We start from the raw sequence: 23357 nt of genomic DNA, 5'->3' as shown, positions 1-23357 counted from the left end.
GGTTTGTCCATCCCTGATCTGTCGTTTCCTTCTGTGGAGAGAAACACACTTACTCGCTATGTAAACTCTTTTTATGGGAGTTTTACACGAAAGTCAGTGACATGAAAATGATATGTAGTATTTAATGATTTTTGTTCTTTAACATTCCATTTTTTGTCACTTTGGCTAATCGCACTAAAGTGGATGAGTGGTGGTAGGGTGAAATTGAAGAGGGGATATTCAAAGAACACCCAGGCCAGGATTCAAACCCCACACCCCTGGTATTGTAGCTTTTCAAGCTAGGCACTCCACACTAGAGCCTGGCTACAGCATGTAAACACATTGCAACATTCAATATCATTCTGGTCAAAGATGATATCATAAATTGTCAAGTATCTTTTGTTTCAAATCTGTGAATACTACTTTCATGAGAACATTTGAGCAAAAATAGTATTAGCCATGTTTTGCTGTGTGTGTTGCCTGTCATGTTTGCTTATATTTGTAATTTTGTATCTCTGCATGTGTAATTTATTTTTCAAAGTTCTGTACCAATATACAGTGATACTACTAGATATAGAAAAGGCTTGCATGTGTAGATACTAAATGTTATAAACTTTTTAACAGAATTACATAAATTAGTAAAAAAAATATTCTAATGTACTAGACTAACATGAAGTCTTAGAGTATTTGAAATTGGCCATAGCTGGGAGTTACCGCTGGTGGTACATTTTCATTTATTGAAATGGATATAGTGGCATGCCTGAGGGGGTGGGGAACAGGGGAGGGGATTGGTAGGGCTCATAACCCTTCCATTTGGTTCATTATTCCTCCCCCCCCCCCAAAAAAAATATATATATTAGGAGCAAGAAAGATAAGAAAATGAGGGCTGTATATGTACTCTCTGTCCCTCTCACAAATCTTGGGTATGCCGCTGAGCAGTCACTGATCCTTGTTTCCATTGTTGTTATGTACACACAGCGGTGTACATTTTTCATTTGTTGAGAACCAAAACAAGTTATTTCCTTCGAGAATATTTCAAATGACAGAAACTAGATGGCAGCATGGTTTTGGTAATGCTTTTCCCTAAGAGGCGACACCAGCATCAACAAGAAGATTCGAAATCAACACAGTAAAAGAGTTAAAATTAAAATACATAACCACAGTCCAGCTGCAGGCTGGGTCAATCCATCCTTGATCTGTCGTTTATATCTGTGGATAGAAACATACTGGCTCGCTATGTATACTTTTTTTATGGGAGTTTTACACGGAAGTCGGTGACATCAAAATTACAATAATAAGCACATTCCAGTATTCAATTTCATGCTGTAGGAAATTTTACTCATGTTTAATAGTAACTGCTACTATATCCTTACAATTGTTAAGATTAAAAGAAAAGCATAGGCTAGAAATTGGCTTGAAAGAAAATATGGTGTTCATGTACTCACATGCTTTTTAATGGACTCTCGTATGTTTTCATCATGAGATTTAAAGGATTCATTCATAAAAATAATTATTTTATTCAACTAAATATGTCTTAATTTAGAATAGTAGTAATAATAATTTTCATTATCGGCCAATCACATCTGCTGTGTTCAAATCTCATTGCTTTCGATAAATTCCTAAATATTAATATGCTTCAACACTAGAAAGGGTGTAACAAATATTTCCTTTAAAAGCATCAATGTACGGCATGGCTCAGGAGCAAATGTGTAAATGTTAATCTTTCCATGCAAACTGTATGTGTTTATTCATGCAAATTAGTTTTTTAGTATTAGCCATGTTTTGCTGTGTGTGTTGCCTGTCATGTTTGCTTATATTTGTAATTTTGTATCTCTGCATGTGTAATTTATTTTTCAAAGTTCTGTACCAATATACAGTGATACTACTAGATATAGAAAAGGCTTGCATGTGTAGATACTAAATCAGGGTGGCGACAGACCTGGAAAACCTGGAAAACCGGGAAAAGTCAGGTAATTTGAGGTGTCAAAAAAAGTCAGGGAAATGTCAGGGAATTTCGTCTTCATTGACTTTTTTTAAAAAAATTAATTATTTAAAGATATTGTTATGGAACTCTGCACAGGAACAGGAAATCTCGTTCGTAAGTTTCGGCCTCAACTTTTAGGCCCCTTTTATGCGCAACACAACCACGGCGCCAGAAACCAGTGATTGCAGAAGGAGAGAGAGAGAGAGAAATTTCTCTTGGCCGGGCTTCTCGGCGGGAATTTTAAATTCGAACACTAGTTGGAGGAAAATTGTTATAACTCGGGCACTATGGGAGCAATCTACTTCGGATAACTTTTGTCTTGCAGCTAAACCATCAGCGCATGCAACCGTATACAATTCAGAACACCGGACCGAGGAAGGGGGGCTTGGTGGTGGGGGGGAGACACGTCCGCCGAATTTCAATGGAAAAACATAAAAATCTGGAGTTTGCACCCTCTTCTCTCGCTATTTTGGGGAGAAGGCGCGAACATTAGTATTCTGTTCAAAGAATGGACATTTCTCAAGAGAATGAAACATGTTTCATGTTCTTGGGTACCATACAAGTTGAATAATAAGCCAAAATGTGATATTTTTTTGATTTTGTTTTACGAAAAATACGTAATTTGCTTTTTTGGAGGTATTGTTATAACTCGGGCACTATGGGAGCAATCTACTTCGGATAAGTTTTGTTTTGCAGCTAAAACATCAGAGCATGCAACCGTGTACAATTCAGAACGCCGAACTGAGGAAGGGGGGTTTGGGGGCGTGACTACCAAATTTCAATGGAAAAAAACATAAAAATCTGGTTTGCCTCCTCTTCTCCCGCTATTTTAGGGAGAAGGCGCAAACCTAAGAATTCTCTTCAAAGGATGGACGTTTCCAAAGAGAATGAAACATGTTTCATTCTCCTGGGTGCCATACAAATTGAATAATGAGCCAATATCTGAAACTCTGTTCGGAAATGTGGCATGGATATGTTGCAGAGGGGGGGGGGGGGTGAGGTTAGTCATCAATATGAATTTCCCAGGCTTGCTCCAGACCTGTGTCAAGAGTTTCCACTCAAACATAAGAGTGTGAAGGTCCAAAAAGCACATTCATTTCGTAATCAGCACCATGATACCATATGGTATCATCGGGCGAGTACGACCTTACTCTGATGATACCATATGGTTGCCTCTAAATATTACGTGGAAAATGCATTGAATTATCATTTTTTCTTGTCCTGTATGGGAGTAGTAAGGGGACTTGTCAACAGATGGAGGGGATAAGAGCAGGTGAGCCGTCCGATCGTTGTCGAACGTCTTAGTAAGGCATTTTGTTGGGCAAACTGAAGGAACATGGAAACAAATAGGTTCCATTGATACATACGATTTTTGTTGAATATCGCCATCCGACAAAGTATCTCACTACAACATGCGACAGAAATTGCATGGACTGCAACATCCAACAAAAATCGCATGCATAAACAAGGAGAGCTTTAGACTGCAAATACGCTGCTGGAATTTTATTACTCTTCTGGCTCACTTCACCTTATTTAATGTAGGAGTGCTTACGAAGGTTTTCTTTCATCATCCTGACGTATTACTGGTTCCGCACAAGTTAACATATGTTTACAATGACATTGCACTATTCTTAGATATTAAGAAGAATCCAACAAAACGGGATATATATTGAATACTATCACGAAAAAGTGAAACATAAATCTGCATTGGTGAAAGTTATAAAAATTGGCAAGTGCATGTTCCAAACCTCAAATTTACTGCAACACTAGAATTACAATGAAATTAACACCACTCTCTGTCCTGTCTGTTTAAACTCGTGAGAGATGGTCATTAATCTCTCACTGAGTAAGGTTAATGTCCAATATTATGAAATAAAATAATAATAATAAATACGTAAATATTTTAATATCATATTTACTCGAATCATTCAATCATAAAAGCAAATCACTTTCTTCAAGAATTGACTTTTCTTTTCTCTGCCAGCCCTGCTAAATTTTCACTTTCCATCTACTGATTTATACGAGGGGTGGCCAGAAAGTAATTCCAATTAGTAGGGACATTGATTTTTCGCAAACGCCAAAACCGTGAAAAATGGTAATTGCTGCGAAGTTATGTTTAGGAATGTGCACTGATGTCTGGACACATCTTTTGCATATTCAGACGGCTTGTGTCCTTATCTGCCAGCACAGATGTACACTTCTGTTGGGTCCCTAGCCACGTGGGCATCCAGGGGAACGAAGCAGCTGATGCTGCCGCCAAGTCTGCTGATGCAGATGGCGACGTTCTCGTCCACCTTTTGCCAGCTAGCGACCTGCAGAATGTGTTCCGTTCTCGCCTTCTTGACACTTGGCAGACCGAGTGGGATGTGGAAACGGGGAACAAGCTTCACGCTGTTAAGCCCACCATAGGTGTTTGGCGTTCCTCGTCTCGTCCCTCTCGGCGAGAAGACGTTATTCTTACCCGCCTGCGTATAGGACACAGCCGTCTCACGCATGGTCACCTACTGCAAGGGCTGGACCCTCCGTTGTGTCGTACTTGTAATGTTATTTTAAGCATCCGACACATTCTCGTTGAATGTGTCGATCTTGCTTACCTCCGGCAGACTTTTAACCTTTCCGGCTGTTTGTCATCCCTCTTGGGTGATGACAGCAGTATTTTATCACGTGTTTTTAGTTTTTTGCGAAGAGCTGGACTCTTCCACCGTCTGTAAGGAGGTTTTTAGTTTATTCTGACTTTTTAATGTGTTGTGTTTGTCTCGTGCAGGTCTTTTTACAACCTTGCACTTTTAGTTTTTCCCAAGGGGCTATCTACACCCCTTTTTTAAAATTAAGTCAGAATTTTAGATAAGGGGACATTTCCCCGTATACATAGAAGGGTGCGAAATGGCCTTAAGTGCCGACGCACCCATAAATTTTAACTCAATCAATCAATCAATCAAAATATCGAAATAATGCGAATTTGGCATAAAATGCGAATTGTTGGCGTTTTTAGCAATTTTTTTAAAAGAAATGTCCTAAAACAACTAAAAATTTCATTAAATCCAGCATTATTGTCTTTTCTAGGTCATGTTTGTGTACATAGAACATGCAAGTTTTCCAACGTTTTACTCAAGAGTAAACTATAGAGTTATACGTACATGGAATAATTCCGACAGCCACATTAAATCATGTATTTCCCACGATTTTTTTAACTTCTATCAAAACCATTTGCATCACAGAGCAAAGTGGCAGGGTTCTAACAGGAGATCGAGTGCGTATCTACCGTCACATGGGAGCCACATCTTAGTATTTGTCGCACAAGTTATGTTTGGAATTACCAAGCTAAGTGCGCACCATCGGCATTTGTCAAGCGAGTAATAAGGGAACTTAGTTGTTAGGGCATCTGACTACTATGCGAAAGAGCCGGGGTCGATCCCCTGCGAGGGAGAACCGGGATGTTTTCACTGCTCCGGCGCATATGAAGGTCATATGAAGCTGGTACCTTGAGGAAACTTTGAGGGATAAAGGTAACCAGGAGCATGCTGCTGATCACATCACCCCCACCTTCAGCCATGATCAAGAGAGTGTGGGGTCCTAACTCCACACCCCTATACACCTTCATGGAAAAGTGCAGGGGAGCACTTTCTTTTACTTCCTAAAAAATCTGTTCCAACATATCAAACTATCACGAAAATACGTAGACCATGTGACCTTTAGTTTAAAAGCATAATGGAGTATTAAGTTTCGGTATGTTCTAAAACAAAAACGCGAATTTTGGGAAACTTAACACTAACAAGGCAAAAGAAGATAATGCCAATTTTTGGTGCAATAATATATCGATAACTGTCACGTGAGATTGATTGATTTTAATTTTTTGGGTGCGTCGCCACTTATGGTCATTATGCACCCTTCAGTATATACGGGGAATATTCCATTATCTAAAATCCTTACCTTAAAATTAAAAAAAATGGGTATGGAAAATAACTTTCCCAAAATAACTTTCAAGATATCAAACTCTCACGAAGAGGTGTAAGCCATGTGACTTACAATTTGAAACAGTAGTTTAAAAACACCATGAAGGTATAATTTCTGATATTTGCAAGAAAATGCGCTAAAATGAAAATGTGAATTTTGGGAAAGATAACACCGTATAGTAAAAAAATAAATAAAAAAAATACACCAATATGAAAAAAAAAAAATATCAAGGTCCCTACCGATTAGGCATAAATAAAACCAGAATATCAGTTGTAATTTATTGCATTAGTAACAGTGAGTCCTAACCTAATTTTCGGCATAATCACCACTGTCGTTCTGGCATTTGTCGTACCATGGCACTAAATTTTGTATGCCCATGGTATATGTGTCTGACAGCAAAAACTCAAAGACTGGAACTATCTCTACTGCAGTGTATCTGTCAAATCCTTGACCTGCCAGAAACCTCTTCAGTTAAAGAAAGAGATGACAGTCGGTACATTCAGGTCCAGGGCTGTACAGGGAGTGGTCCAAGATCTCACCTGAAGTGATACAAAGGGCCCGTGTGTACTCAGCTGTATGGGGTTGTGCACATTCGATTGGCCTTCCATGAATTGTCTGCACCATCGTCAGACCATACTATCACTCACGACGTTCGGTCTGCACACCTCACACGATTGCCGGTGGCTCTGTGCCAAATTCTGAGCGTGCGATGTAGGCTACATCGCAGTCGGTGGGAGACTGTATGAGATCTGCAATCTTTAACCTAGAACTGTCCTAAAACGGCTGCATTGCAACTGTACCAGATTACAGCTACATGCCACTTCTTCCTGCCTGAATGTGTGCGTGTCCCTTTGCGACCACTAGGGCTGCGTATAGGCACCATTGGAGCTTTTTTCAGGATGTCCCTCGTATATGAACTTTCAGAAGCTTTTATTATTAGAGTGTTCCTCTATTAATGTGTGGTTAGCTAAATCAGGTACCTATACAATGCAATTCTATAAATTCCTTGCGTTAAATTTCTAATACCTACATACCCTTTTCGTCAGCATTAATGGTATAATAAGCAGAAATTCCATTGATAATGTAAAGAAATATGACACTTTATTTTGTTTGATTCAATTGTTTCACTTATATGAAAGAGTTAAGTTGTTTGCTTTACAGAGAAGAGGGAAGTAGCTTTATGCATTGAAAAATGAGTCTGCACTCATGGTTTTTGCAAGCAGAGGCTTCCAGACCTCAGTGGAAATATCAACATAGTATAATTCCGAGAATGTATAAGGAGACTGATAAATTACAAATTGTATTTCTTAATTAATCTCTCTTCACTCTTATCTCATTTAGTCGTAACTTTAAAAATAATGAAGTATTTTATTTTAAACTTACTGCGTATGACAAAATTCTGTACTCCTTCCCTAGCTTGCGAATTGTAATCATTTTCCAAATTCACTATTTTGCAGTTTGAATTCAAATCATAGAGAATAAAGAAATTAAGTCAATTTCATAGAAGATAATATTGGTACTTAACAAAACCATACGTGGATCTGTATGAGTTTATTATTTCCATTTGCAAAAACATCGATTTAGTTTAGTTTGTAATTGTCAGGGAAAAATGTAAATTTTGTCCTGGAAAACCTGGAAAAGTCAGGGAATTTCATTTCTGCTAGTTTGTAGCCACCCTGTAAATGTTATAAACTTTTTAACAGTGTCATCAAATGGTCAAATTTTGGAAATCTACTTTATTTCTTGTGGAGGTGGATTGATTTAAATCAGAAGAAATAATTGATACAATAATGTAGACAATAATTATGTAGATATCAATATCACTTTTGGTGAAAGTACATTACTCTTGTTTTCATTGAATACTGTTCATTAGTGTCTAAGACAGGAAATGAAATTGATGTACTAATATGTAAAGTGTATACACACTTCAATTTCTCTTGATTTAAATCTTTTGCTGTGGGATTTTGCCATGCTGATATTGATTTTACTGCATAGTTTTTAAGGAAGATATTCAGAATTACATAAATTAGTAAAAAAATATTCTAATGTACTAGACTAACATGAAGTCTTCGAGTATTTGAAATTGGCCATAGCTGGGAGTTACCGCTGGTGGTACATTTTCATTTATTGAAATGGATATAGTGGCATGCCTGAGGGGGTGGGGAACAGGGGAGGGGATTGGTAGGGCTCATAACCCTTCCATTTGGTTCATTATTCCTCCCCCCCCAAAAAAAATATATATATTAGGAGCAAGAAAGATAAGAAAATGAGGGCTGTATATGTACTCTCTGTCCCTCTCACAAATCTTGGGTATGCCGCTGAGCAGTCACTGATCCTTGTTTCCATTGTTGTTATGTACACACAGCGGTGTACATTTTTCATTTGTTGAGAACCAAAACAAGTTATTTCCTTCGAGAATATTTCAAATGACAGAAACTAGATGGCAGCATGGTTTTGGTAATGCTTTTCCCTAAGAGGCGACACCAGCATCAACAAGAAGATTCGAAATCAACACAGTAAAAGAGTTAAAATTAAATCGTTTTTATAGACAAAAATAGCAAACACTTTATGTAGAATAATATACAAAATGCTAATCATGTTAAACTGTTGATAGTGTCATTATAATTAAACTGTAAATAAACATGGCAGCTGAAATTTTGCAATCTATCATTAAAAAGATTGCCCAGATTCAGCTACAAAGACTGTAGAAAATATTTGAAGTTACAATTATATGATACACTCAGAATGTTTTATTTTCACTGAAAGTATAGTTACTGAAATTATTTTAGTTTCATTAACAAACTACAAACTTGAAATCAAGGGGGCCTGGGTTGTGTTCATTTTTGGTATAAAAAAAAAAAAAAAGAAGGGGTAAGGAGAAACATAATTTAAGAGGAGAGGATGAAAGCTCTCTTCCTCTTCCACATTCAATCTATCTGACCTCTCGCCTCGCTCTCCTTAAGGAGAAATGTTTTTAAAAAAATCCAATTTAGATCAAAAATTATTTTTTATAAATAAAACTCCTATTTTTATGCACCCTGTTTCTTGTGCTTGGAAAATAAACTTGGCCATATCTTATGTTATATACCCACAGATTAGCTACAGACTGGTTTGTCCATCCCTGATCTGTCGTTTCCTTCTGTGGAGAGAAACACACTTACTCGCTATGTATACTCTTTCTATGGGAGTTTTACACGAAAGTCAGTAACATGAAAATGATGTAGTATTTAATGATTTTTGTTCTTCAACGTTTTGGCTAATTACACCATTGAGGATGAGTAGTGATACTCAAATAACACCCATGCCCAGGCTGGGATACACCCCTGGTATTGTATCGTTTCAGGCTAGGCACTACACTAGAGCTAGGCTACAGTATGTAAACACATTGCAATATTCAATGTCATTCTGTTCAAAGATGCAAATCATAAATTAAGGTTATATTTCCTTTCTTTCAAATTTGTAAGTACTGTACTACTTTCATGAGAACATTTGTGCAAAAATAGTATTAGCCATAATTTTTTTTGTGTGTTGTCTGCATGTTTGCTTTGTAATTTTGTCTCGCTGCATGTGTAATTTATTTTTCAAAGTTCTGTAACAATATACAGTGATACTACTAGATATAGAAAAGGCTTGCATGTGTAGAAACTAAATGTAATAAACTTTTAAACTGCTTTGTCAAACGGTCATATTTTGTAAGTCTACTATATTTCTTGTGCTTGAAAAATAAACTTGTGCCAATGTTATATTACTAGAGGCACATATTTTTGGTAAATAAAAAAGCAAAATTTTGGTACAAAAACTGAGTAAATTTTGGGTTCAAAAGCGTAAATAAAATAAAATATCGGTGTTATAGCGGTGAAAAATTGGATGAAAAGTGGTATATAAAAATACATTTTGGTTTTAAAATTGTGAATATAATCCTAAATTTGATTTAAAAACTACACTTATTCCACAGAATTAACATTTCACTTCTAATAGCACATTTATGTAGTTATCAGAGTATTAAGTTTATTTCTGTGTAAAGGAGTCCATTTTTGCTTCTCCAATATTAACAGCAGAATTAATCAATTTTCCGGGAATTGTATAACTTTCAGGATAATTCAGACCTCGGAAGGTGTCGCGTCGTTGAATAAACCGTAAATTTCGTGTTTGAGTTAATTTCGCTTTTTGCAGTTCATTTCGCATTATTTCGTGACAAAACATTGTCACAAAGTGCATCTTACACCTTTCAAAACCATGGAAAATTAACACTACAGTGTGTTTTTTCAAATTTCGTTTTTTCGTCAAAAACTAAGTATGCATTCTCCTATATCTTATATATATCCACAAATTAGCTGCAGGCTGGTTTGTCCATCCCTGATGTGTCGTTTCCTTCTGTGGAGAGAAACACACTTACTCGCTATGTATACTCTTTCTATGGGAGTTTTACATGAAGTCAGCGACATGAAAATGATATGTAGTATTTAATGATTTTTGTTCTTAACGTTCCATTTTTTGTCACTTTGGCTAATCGCAATAATGTGGATGAGTGGTGGTAGGGTGAATTTGAAGACTGCGGACCCCTGGTATTGTTGCATGCTAGGCTAGGCACTCCGCATGCTAGGCTAGGCACTCCACACTTGAGCCTGGCTACAGTATGTAAACACATTGCAATATTTTCTTTTTATCAAATCTGTAAATACTATTTTAATGAGAACATTTGTGCAAAATTAGTATTAGCAATGTTTTCCATTGTGTGTTGCCTGCCATTTTTGCTTATGTTTGTATTTTTTTCCCTCGCTGCATGTGTAACTTATTTTTCAAAGTTCTGTAACGATATACAGTAATACTACAAGATATAGAAAAGGATTGCATGTAGAAATCAAATGTAATGAACTTTCAAGTGCTTTGTCAAACAGTCAGTTTGGAAGTCTACTTTATTTCTTGTGCTTGAAAAATAAAATTGGCCACATCTTATGTTACATACCCACAGATTAGCTACAGACTGGTTTGTCCATCCCTGATCTGTCGTTTCCTTCTGTGGAGAGAAACACACTTACTCGCTATGTTAACTCTTTTTATGGGAGTTGTACACGATAGTCAGTGACATGAAAATGATATGTAATATTTAATGATTTATGTCATTTTTGTTCTTTAATGTTCCATTTTTTTCCCCACTTGGCTTATCGCTAGAGGCACATATTTTTGGTAAATAAAAAGGCAGAATTTCGGTACAAAAACTGGGTCAATTTCGGGTTCAAAAGCGGTAAATAAAATAAAATATCGGTGTTATACGCTGGTCTAGTGAACGTCACTTCCGGTGCTGTTGCCATAGCAACAGTATACCTGGCAATATATAACGCGGTGTCCGTACTTTCCCCATGCAGTTAGTGTTGGAAACGGACCGCAAGGGATACCTTTTGTTCTTACTGACAGGGTTTTTCAACGAAAATGGTAATATGTATCTTACACCATTGTAAATATTCGATCCAGAAGAGTATGTACATAAAATACAGATTGCTTACAGGTGACAAGTGAAAGAAAATGGAAGAACAAAAGTAGGCACTTTCCATGAAAGTGACCGGCAACTTACGATTTCTTCGGTTTCCGCTACACGGGCTTGTTGACTGGTAAATGAACGTAAATCGCATGGTTTTTTGTCTGTGGTCAGATAAGTCTTATTGCTATGCGTATGATTACAATCATTGTGCACATTAGGCATATTTCGTGCCTTTGCACTAATGGGTATTCAAAAACTACAATGCATTTTCTCGATCGGAAGAATACATATGTGTTAGAAAAGAAATATATTTGTATATTTTTAGACGAGTTGCGCGGGCGGGGGCGCAGAGCATGTTGGTTACGCTACTGGATACATTCCTGGTGCCTGGAGCCTACTGATCGACCTGAAGGTGTTTTCAGCTTGGCAGCCCATTATTAATTACAACAAATTGTTCTCATTCTAATATTTTTGCATAAAAGAACATGAAAAGTGATAAGTTGGAATAATAACAAGATAATGATGGACAGAGGAAACTGCACATATTGTGTTAAACCCTTTTGTCCTCGTAATAGGCTCGTAACAAAGGAATAGAGGCTACATTGGTTATGTAAAATATTTAATATCTGGTTCACGTAAATATAAAGAAAGCAGTGGCAGCGATTGAGTTCCAAAACCGGGGGGATGGGGGGGGGGCAAGGTGTCAAAACTGGGAGGCAAAGACAGTATATTTCCCTTTGTAGATAAGATTTAACATAGTGCGGGGGCAAAAGTGGGCAAAAAAGTGGAGGGAATTGCCCCCTCGCCTCCCTAATTGCCGCCACTGAAAGGGAGATAATAAACAGCTCTTCGCACATTCACAAAGCTATTGCAAAATGTTCCAAGAAGTGCTAGTCAGAAGACGTGCGACATCTAAGTATCGCTTTCCTTAACATCATATTCTTTCCTTCATGCTTTCTTTCACCCTTCCTTCGACGACGCCTTCTTGTCTTATGCATCTCAAACTACAAAAGTGGTTCTCCTTACATGCTAACTCTCCCTCCTTCATTGTTTTCGGCTCATCTTTCCAAAACCTCAGCAACGCTCTATAGACAACGCCACGTTACCGACCTTAGCAACGACCGTAGCAACCGGTTGTTTATTGCCAATATGGCCGCACCCATGCGCGGGCCCAGCAGACGACTTGACCAGCGTATAGCGGTGAAATAATGGATGAAAAGTGGTATATAAAAAGACATACTGGTTTTAAAATTGTGAAAATAATCCTAAATTTAATTTAAAAACTACACTTATTCCACAGAATTAACATTTCACTTCTAATAGCACATTTATGTAGTTATCAGAGTATTAAGTTTATTTCTTTGTAAAGGAGTCCATTTTTGCTTCTCCAATATTAACAGCAGAATTAACAATTTTCCGGGAATTGTATAACTCTCAGGATAATTCAGACCTCGGAAGGTGTCGCGTCGGTGAATAAACCCTGAATTTTGTGTTTGAGTTAATTTTGCTTTTTGCAGTTCATTTCGCATTATTTCGTGACAAAATATGGTCACAAAATGCACCTCACACCTTTCAAAAACATGAAAAATTAACACTACAAAGTGTTTTTCCAAATTTCGTTTTTTCGTCAAAAATGAAATATGCATGGCCCTACTTACCGCATCCATTTTTTCTGTTTTATATATATTTGTGATGTCATCTTGCTGCATATGTGACTAAAGTTGTGAAACTGATATATCGTGATGTTTCAATTACAAACTTGTTTGAAACATACCAGTAAAGTTAAGTAGCATAAATGTTATAAAAAACTAATTTTGCATTGAAGCAATCATTCTGTTAATTTTTTAAAAAGTTTTAGATTAAATTGGATAGTGTAGTAGCAGCCTGAAAGGTAAAAATCCTAGTAAGGAAAAGCAACCTCCACTGTTTTTGATTTGCAAGTGGAATAAGAGAAAGGAGATCTTCGTAACAGCTTTGTGTTTAAAAATTTCCATTTATGCTTTTACTCATGGTCAGATAAAGTGGCACATGTTTCAACTATCTAACCTTACAAAATGTGCCATTTTGTGTGAACAGGAGTATACCTTCTTTATATGCTCTATTATTGTAAAACCACGTGTCATGAAAAGTGTTAAGGAAATGTCAATACCACCTAAAAGATTAGTATTTAAATACAAATGTTATATAATGTATATTGTCGGACTATTGTAGTCTGATGTTTTTGGCCATGTGCCTCGGTTAGTTTTGTAAATAGTAGTAGCAGTAGGGTTATTACATAGAATCCCTGCCACGAAAGCCATCCAGGCAAGGTTACACCAACAGTGTTACCAATAAGCAACAATTTCAACTTTCAATAATAATTCCGGGAAAAAATGTTAGAAAATAGTACTTTACCTAAAGAACATTACGATGTATTTTTTACACTAATACTTTCTTGGCCATCAGAAAAAAATTGACATGTTTCCATTAAATTTACGAGGAAATATTTTTTATTACTTGAAACTAAATAAATAATGAAAGCAGTGACACAAGAGGATTGCAAAAATAGTGAAACGTTCTTAAGGTTCATAGATGCCTATAATGTATAACCATGTGAAGTAAAAAAGAATATGTTCCAATATTCGCAAAAATGTTCGGGTTATGAATTGTAAAATATAGTCTGTGGCTAACTCTCATTCTATTTAATCACATAAAATCTTTCAGCTCCTTCCCTCTCGCTCGCTCTCTCTGCACTAAGATTAATCATCTAGGGGTGCTGAGGGGGATGCAGTGTTGAAAATAAAGAAAACATGAAACACACCTGTACGTATGTTAATACCTACCAACTTTTAGTTGGTTTCCATAAAAATATGCCATTGAAAGTGAATTCTACTACAGCAATTGGCTACATATGTGTTATTTAGCACTGATTTGCTGCCACGTTTGACTAATTGCGACAATGAGGATGAATGATTGGATGACACTGATGAATGGACACACAAAGAACACAAGGGCGGGACTCTAACCAGTGAACTTCAGTGGCGAGAGCAAAATTCGACCACTTACTGAACTGTGCCACAGAGGCGGTTTCATTTTTGCAAGATTTTATCACAGCCAACAAACTCATGTACACGTAATTTGAAACTAACAAGGTTTGTTCAAGGAAGGCCAGTGGTATACTATATTACGTTTACACCAAGAAAGTGGTTATAAGGTGTAATCTGAAAACTACAAACTGGCTGGCTGAATAAACAAAAGTGGAAACAATTCTTAACAACAATGCTGGCGAAAGAGAGAGAGAGCAGCTGCTGATCCTTGTAGAGACCGCCGCCACTACATCAAAACACGTGTTAAAATCATCCATTTCAGTGTAGTTGCGTTCCCGTTTGTAACTCTTTCTTGGTGACTCGAGCCTCTGCCTAAGTTAAAGTACAGCTGATATGTTGTACAGGCTTTTCAGAAATCCCACAATCTTCCGTCATCAGTTTTTGTACTTGTGGAAAGTTGATGTTCTTCCTTGCTTCTTTTTTATATATGCAAGATTTCTGAAAAACTTGTAAACGTTTAAAGTGATTGCCTTACTTTGTTCTTTACTGTCAGTTCACCAGGAACATACACCACCGACCGACCACACATATGATGCTGCTCCTCAATGTCAAGGGAAGCACTGACCTTGACTGGACGGTTTTCATGGCCGGGACTAGTATGGGACAGTGTAATTAGTAGAGCCACATATTTTTGGTAAATAAAAAAGCAAAATTTCGGTACAAAAACAGACTCGATTTCGGGTTCAAAAGCGGTAAATAAAATAAAATTTCGGTGTTATAGCGGTGAATAATCACATCAAAAGTGCTATATAAAATGACATTTTGGTTTTAAAATTGTGAATATAATCCTAAATTTGATTTAAAAACTGCACTTATTACACAAAATAAACTTATCCCTTCTAATAGCACATTTATGTAGTTACCAGAATATTAAGTTTATTCCTATATAAAAGGGTCCATTTTTTGCTTCTCAAATATTTACAGCAGAATTAATCAATTTTCCATGAATTGCATAACTCACAGGATACTTCAGACTTCAGAAAGTGTCGCTTCGGTATATAAACGGTAAATTTCGTGTTTAAGAGTATATTTCGCGTTTTGCAGTTCATTTCGCATTATTTCGTGACAAAACAGGGTAGAAAAATGCGCCTCACATCTTTCAGAAACATGAAAAATGAACATTACAGCATGTTATTTCATATTTCGTGTTTTCGTCAAAAACGAAATTTGCATGCCTCTAGTAATTAGTAGTTAGTTCATAAATGCAAACTCAATACATAACCACAGTCCAGCTGCAGGCTGGGTCAATCCATCCTTGATCTGTCGTTTATATCTGTGGATAGAAACATACTGGCTCGCTATGTATACTTTTTTTATGGGAGTTTTACACGGAAGTCGGTGACATCAAAATTACAATAATAAGCACATTCCAGTATTCAATTTCATGCTGTAGGAAATTTTACTCATGTTTAATAGTAACTGCTACTATATCCTTACAATTGTTAAGATTAAAAGAAAAGCATAGGCTAGAAATTGGCTTGAAAGAAAATATGGTGTTCATGTACTCACATGCTTTTTAATGGACTCTCGTATGTTTTCATCATGAGATTTAAAGGATTCATTCATAAAAATAATTATTTTATTCAACTAAATATGTCTTAATTTAGAATAGTAGTAATAATAATTTTCATTATCGGCCAATCACATCTGCTGTGTTCAAATCTCATTGCTTTCGATAAATTCCTAAATATTAATATGCTTCAACACTAGAAAGGGTGTAACAAATATTTCCTTTAAAAGCATCAATGTACGGCATGGCTCAGGAGCAAATGTGTAAATGTTAATCTTTCCATGCAAACTGTATGTGTTTATTCATGCAAATTAGTTTTTTTTTCTTCAAATAGTGTGTTTTGTCTTTATGCATCTAAACTGCATATATTATGTTTTGTGTCTATGCAAACAAATTGTACAGGTGTAAGCTTATTTTTGTATATGAATGCTATATTTTATTTTTGAACCTATAAACTTGCATGTTATGCTTTCTGTGTACGTGATGTTTGTATTGTAAGAAACTTCTGCATATAGACGTAATGTTTTATGCTGATGTGGTATAGTAAAGTAAATGACATTTCTTTCAGATTCTCACAAAGAAAGTCAAAATTTCCAAAACCAGGGGATTTCATGAATTGTCATAAGCTGTTATTTGCCTTTTTGCCCTTAAAATAACTAAATACCACTTCATGGAAACTTCTGTGCAAAATTGGTATTAGCAGTGTGTTGCATGCTATGTTTGTTTATATTGTAATGTTGTTTTGTTTCATGTGCAACTTATTTTTCAAAGCTCTGTAATAATATACAGTGATACTGCTAGACATGGAAAAATTTAATACACTTTTAACCACTTCATCAGTCATTTTGGAAGTTGACTTTATTTGTTGTGTTTGTAAAAGAAACTTGTGGCCATACCTTATGTTATATACCCACAGATTAGCTACAGACTGGGCTACTCGGTCCCTGATCTGTCGTTTCCTTCTGTGGAGAGAAACACACTGACTCGCTATGTATATTCTTTCTTATGGGAATTTTACACGAAAGTCAGTGACATGAAAATTATAGATAGTATTTAATGATTTATGTTATTTAATGTTGCTTTTTGCCTCTTTTGGCTAATCACACCAATAAGATGAGTGGTGATAGGGTGAAATTAATGATAGGACACTCAAAGAACACCAATATCCAGGTTAGGATACAAGACCCAATATGTAAACACATTGCAATATTCAATTTCATTCTGTTCAAAGATGACAAATCATAAATTGTTTTTTTTTTATTCTTTTTTTCCCCTTTTTCTTTAAAATCTGTAAATACTACTTTCATGCTTACATTTGTGCAAAAATAGTACTAGCCACGTTTTCCTTTGTGTTTTACCTGCCATGTTTGCTTATGTCTGTAATTTTGTCTTGCTGCATGTGTAACTTATTTTTCAACGCTCTGTAACAATATTCAGTAATACTGCTACTGGGTTCCCACACACTTGGAAAACCTGGAATCTTGGGGAGTTTAAAAAGAGAATAAAATTCTCAGGGAACGTCATCTAATTGTTCAAGGAGTTCCGATGAATTAAGTACATCTGAAGGACTAGAATATACTCCTGCCTGTTGATAATAACAATTACAATAGTTTCAACTTCAGTAATTTGCTTTACACAAGCTGCTTTAGATATGTTTATTTTTCATAAGATAAATTACTATTGTGTCCATTTGTAAAGTTATTTTTCTCTAACGTGTGAAGATATCTGCATCCAAGTTCCAATTGTTTATTTCAGAATTAATGATGGTACACAGACATTTTTTCTATGGTTGGTTTTCTATTTATATCTGTTAACACATACTTCAGAGTTTTAAGTGATTACTTACTGCATCTCAACAAAGATTTTTCACTTCCATACATTCGTATGTGATTTTTTTTTTTTTGCAAGCAGCCATTCGTTCACTCTTCTCTTGGGTACGGACTGCTGCTGCTCATCCACTTCACGTGCATACGGTGCGAAGAAGTATTACGTCACTAAATGCTTTTGGTGTTAGGTTAGGCAGATTTTGTTTAAGTCTCTTGGCATTAATAAAACATCCCTAATTGCTTCACCTGATCACACATCAAATCTGGTCCCAAGCACAAAACCGAGTAGTCGCATGAAATCTGCTAAAACACTTGTTCTGAGACAACCGGACACCAAGAGTTGCTGCTAGAAAGTGTCAATGCTCAAGTAAGCTATTTTTCAAATTGTGATTTCTCCAGTAAATACTACATAGTGAAACTTTTAACTGCTAATTAGCTTGCCGAACTTTGAAACTTACTCCTTCAACAGTTTCCAATATTCTAGAATACTTCCAAATACTCAGAACCGTTACCCCACGTCCTTAAATTATTTTCATGATGCATGGTCCTCCCCAACTTTTGATTCATTTCCTTACTTTGTTGAATTTAACGTTGCTTCCACATGCAACTAATCGCGATGATGTGTGATGTGATGAGATTACTTAAAGGACAATCACAAATACATTTGAACTCTACACAAAATAATCTACTACAGGAAACTTTGTTGGCTGAGAGTTCTGACACCAGTCTTGTTAGCCTGACACCTGGACTCCCAGCACCCTTAGATCGCATGTGAAAAATATATATGTATTCACTAACCCCTCATAAAATTGATGATGTCCCACCCCCACAGTGCAGGACAAGTGACCCATTGAGAGGTAGCTCGGCCTAGTCTCTTTCTATGTGAGAAAACATGCTTTGTTCGAAACTGCAAGTTCTGACAATTGAGCTCATAAAAATTACAACATGTTAGTGGTCTAGGGTTAATAAGGAACTATGTATTTATACATTTACTTACAAACCATGACGTAAGAATTGTATGATAAGAATAAAAACAAAGGCAGAATATTACACGAAATTACAGTCTACTTATAAATATATCAGATTGGTAAAATTATTACTAATATTACTGATACTGTACCAGCTCTAATAATAATATCCAGAGGTCCCAGGTTCGAATCCTGAGCATGTGTGTTCTTTGTGAATGTCTCTTCGTCAATTTTGTCATATCATTACTTGTCCTCATTGTCACGATTAGCCAAAAGTGGCCGAAAAGCGATGCCAAGTAACAAAAATTGTATATATTAATTTAAAAAAGCTGAGGTTGGTTTCGCTACATGGGGTAATGTAGTCTAATGTAAAATAAATTTTAAGATATTATTGCACTGTGTACTGAGTACTCTGGGGAAAAAATTGAAGATTCTGGAAAACTGAAGGAAAATAAATTTTTAGTTCATGTGAGAACCCTGTACTAAATATAGAAAAGGATTGCACGTGTAGAAATAAAATGTAATGAACTTTTAACTGTCGTCAAACAGTCATAGTTTGGAAGTCCACTTTATTTCTTGTGCTTCAAAAATAAAATTGTCCACATCTTATGTTATATACCCACAGATTAGCTACAGACTGGTTTGTCCATCCCTGATCTGTCGTTTCCTTCTGTGGAGAGAAACACACTGACTCGCTATGTATACTCTTTCTATAGGAGTTTTACACGAAAGTCAGTGACATGAATATGATATGTAGTATTTAATGATTTTTGTTCTTTAACGTTCCATTTTTTGTCACTTTGGCTAATCGCACCATTGAGGATGAGTGGTGGTAGGGTGAAATTGAAGACTGCAGACCTCTGGTATTGTAGCATGCTAGGCTAGGCACTCCACACTAGAGCCTGGCTACAGTATGTAAACTCATTGCAATATTTTCTTTTCCTCAAATCTGTAAATACTACTTTTATGAGAACATTTGTGCAAATATAGTATTAGCAATGTTTTCCTTTTTGTGTTGCCTGCTATATTTGCTTATATTTGTAATTTTTTTCTCGCTGCATGTGTAACTTATTTTTTAAAGTTCTGTAACAATATACAGTGATACTACTAGATATAGAAAAGGATTGCATGTAGAAATCAAATGTAATTAACTTTTAAGTGCTTTGTCAAACAGTCATAGTTTGGAAGTCGACTTTATTTCTTGTGCTTGAAAAATAAAATTGACCACATCTTATGTTATATACGCACAGATTAGCTACAGACTGGTTTGTCCATTCCTAATCTGTCGTTTCCTTCTGTGGAGAGAAACACACTGACTCGCTATGTATACTCCTTCTATGGGTGTTTTACACGAAAGTCACTGACATGAAAAGTTTTAAGTATTTAATGATTTATGTTAACGTTCCATTTTTTTTGCCACTTTTGATAAATACAAATTGATGAGGGGACACTCAAAAGAACACCCTTGTCCAGGCTGGTATACAAACCCCATTCCCCTGGAGTTGTAACATGCTGCACTAACCACTCCACAAGGGAGGCTGGTTACAATATCTAAACACATTGCAATATTCAATTTCATGCTGTTCGAAGAGGACAGATCGTAACTTTTTTTTTTAAAGCACTAAATGTTGCTTTTGTGCTAAGATAGTACTGGCCTTGTTTTGATTTTTGTGTGGGCTGGATGTGAAGAAAAATTGTCCCATTACTTTTTCATGGGAAAAAAAAGTCTAGTGTCAGGGTTAGGTGTGTAACTAACTGTTGTAGAGAGATTAAATAGTCCCTCCCCCCCCCACCCGATATGGCAATACTTTCAGTGGAGGTTAAATTTATACATTATACCTCCTGATAATGAAAGTTAATTAAAGGAAGAGAAGAAAATCGAATTTTAAAGAAAAGTGGTATCCGGTATGATCCTGTAGTCACAACAAGGTGAACAAAAAAATGCAGTACGTATATATGTGGTAACCAGGCTAAGTTGCATTGAAAGTAGGCACCTGAGAACATGCATTTGTTTAAAGTTGCCAGGAACACTTCAATTCTAGTTTACTTTTAATGCTTTTTTTTCTTTGACAGACGGAAGTTGCTGTATTTACAATTCCTTCGGAAGAGGTGTAATGTCAATCCTAAACGAGGCCCTCTCCATTATCGTGCACCAAGAGAGATCATGTGGAGGACAGTTAGAGGTAAAATTCTTTCCAATTGTGTAATTAGCACAGTGCTGATTTTGTGAAATTTGCATTACACAAAAATAATGTCTATTTTTTTGTGTGATACATCTACATATTACCTTATTTAGATTCTCTCTTTCCAAAGATGCTTTAATGTAACTGATATATGATATATGATATATCATGGTGCTTTTCTGGAATCCAGATAAGTTATAATTTGCTTTGTGAGGCTAGCAAAGAGCCTCAGTGGTCTAGTCACTGTCTGACTGCCACGTGGGAGACCCAGGTTTGATTCATGGTGTGCTTTATCTAGGTTGGAATTTTTCCGACCATGTCCCTGCATAAAGTGACTGGGGGGGGGGGGGGGGGCTAACCCAGCCACGAATCATTGGGTTTCTGGGGAAGGGTGGGTAAAGGTGTCTGGAGCATGGTGGTGATCACATCACCTTCCAAAATGGCAGAGATCGAGCATATGTGGTGGCCATACTTTGAACTTTACCTTTTTGTGAGACAAGCTGTTTAGTAAGAGAAAGTAAAGAAGAAATAAGTAAAAGGTAAAGGATAAATTTGAAAGTAAGTGGGCTTATTTTATACCCAATATCAGCAGACAAATTTTCAAATGTAAATAATGGCCTATTGTCAGCCACCCAACCTTTTGTCTCCAAAACATTCTTTCTACTTCAACTGAAAATGTGTAAAATATATGCGATGAAAATTTGCTGAATCGTGCAGAACTTGCCAAATATGCACTAAGAAAACATCGTGCTTCAGTTAGTTTTTCATAACATACAAATGGAGGGTGGCTGAAAAGTTATTGGTCCTACCAAGAAGGTAATTAATTATCTAGAATCATGAAACTTTCCTGCTATTCCACATGTTCACTGCGAAATTCAACACACTTGCACATTGTGTTACTGTTTCTCCAAAAGAAATTCTTCGACAATCTGCAAGAAACAATTTCTCTGGTGCTGTCCCCTCTGAATCTTTATAATATTTCTGTCCCTTCAGTGTCTGAATGTTGAAATAGGTAATACGACAGCAAATTTCTGGTGAGTAAGGTGATTTATCTGTGCAGTGAAACCTACCTTGTGGGAAGGAGCATTGTCCTGCAAGGAGAAAATACCTTGCAACATTCTTCTTTCCAGTGTGATTCAGGGTACTTAAAAGTTAGGTGCCAGTGCATCTGTTTGAATTTATTTACTGATGCTCACTGATACCTTCAGGGGTTTGATCTTTTACTGGGAAACTAGGTGCTAAGGTATCAGAATCTGAAAGTTATTTATCGATGTTGACCGATGTATTGAAGGTACCAGGTCACACAGTCCATACCACTAAATGTGTGTGGGTGGAGGATGGCCATCTTCATGGGTTCTCCTTTCTTCCCCCCCCCCCACTTTTCCTTGCTTTTACAATGGATTTTTTGCTATTTTTATTCCTTGTGTAATAAGTCACATTCTTTAATGTTTTAAATTCATTTCCTGTTGGTTTGTCTGATAAAGCATTTTTATAGTGCCTAAAAATGTCATTTTTGGTATTTTCTGTTTAATTCCACTTTCTTTCACTACTTAGGCTCTCTGCACAGTACACTGCAGAAGATAATATCTTGTGTGGGTTAGGGTTATCTTCAACTTCATCACCATTTTCATGATTAGTCAGAAATGACATGAGATACAAAAATTAATAATATGTTCACATTCACTGCCTATATTTTCAACATAGTTTTTAGTGCCTATAAAGCTGCTTCCTACTTATTATCTTAGTGTGAAGTGTGTTGGACTGTAGTTTATTTTTTTAAAAAAAATGCACAATAAAAAGAATAACACACTTGTTCTTTTTGTAGGAATGTTGTCTTACAAGACTCCCCGTGGAAGGGAAGCCTTGACCCGACTGAAATCTTTTGAGGGCTGCCCTCCAACATATGAGAAAAGGAAGAAGGTTGTAGTACCAGCAGCTTTGAAAGTTTTGTGCATTAAACCTGGCAGAAAGGTACAGTAATTTTTGAAGTAGTAATGATAGAAATAAATATTTTAACAGAAAATGTGTTCGCTTATGAAAATTTCCATTGCCTTTTTTTTAAAAAAAAAAAATACCGTAATTAGTGGAGTGCATTTTTTTTAATGTTGTGTGATTTCTGTATCATTAAATCAGAATAATAGATATGCTATTATACAGCTTACACTTTTAGAAGGAACATGAGTTCAGCCAATACGTAGTCAGTGCTAATGTGCTGTTGCCAAACTTAACTGCTAGCAGAAGGGAAACAATTCGCTGTGTCCAATATTCAGCTTTTTTGTTTATAATTCATGCACATTATATTTGAGTACAGTGAAATAATATGGTGAATATTTCTACACAGGATTATAATATCATATCACAGCAGCATATAATAGAAACTCGTACCTG

The 23357-nt window shown here is 36.2% G+C and overlaps 1 protein-coding gene across 1 annotated transcript in view; it reads left to right on the top strand.

Moving 5' to 3' along the window:
• Positions 1-23357, top strand: part of RpL13A (ribosomal protein L13A) — a 51723-nt gene that overhangs the window by 22179 nt on the left and 6187 nt on the right. The window contains exons 3-4 of the mRNA XM_083124720.1: positions 20860-20969; positions 22795-22940. Coding sequence (XP_082980846.1) covers positions 20860-20969; positions 22795-22940 — 256 coding nt within the window. The remainder of the gene's footprint in view (positions 1-20859; positions 20970-22794; positions 22941-23357) is intronic.

Source organism: Lepisma saccharinum, chromosome 6 (assembly GCF_977018435.1).
Source record: "Lepisma saccharinum chromosome 6, izLepSacc3.1, whole genome shotgun sequence".
NCBI lineage: Eukaryota > Metazoa > Arthropoda > Insecta > Zygentoma > Lepismatidae > Lepisma > Lepisma saccharinum.
This window is presented reverse-complemented; position numbering and strand designations above follow the sequence as displayed.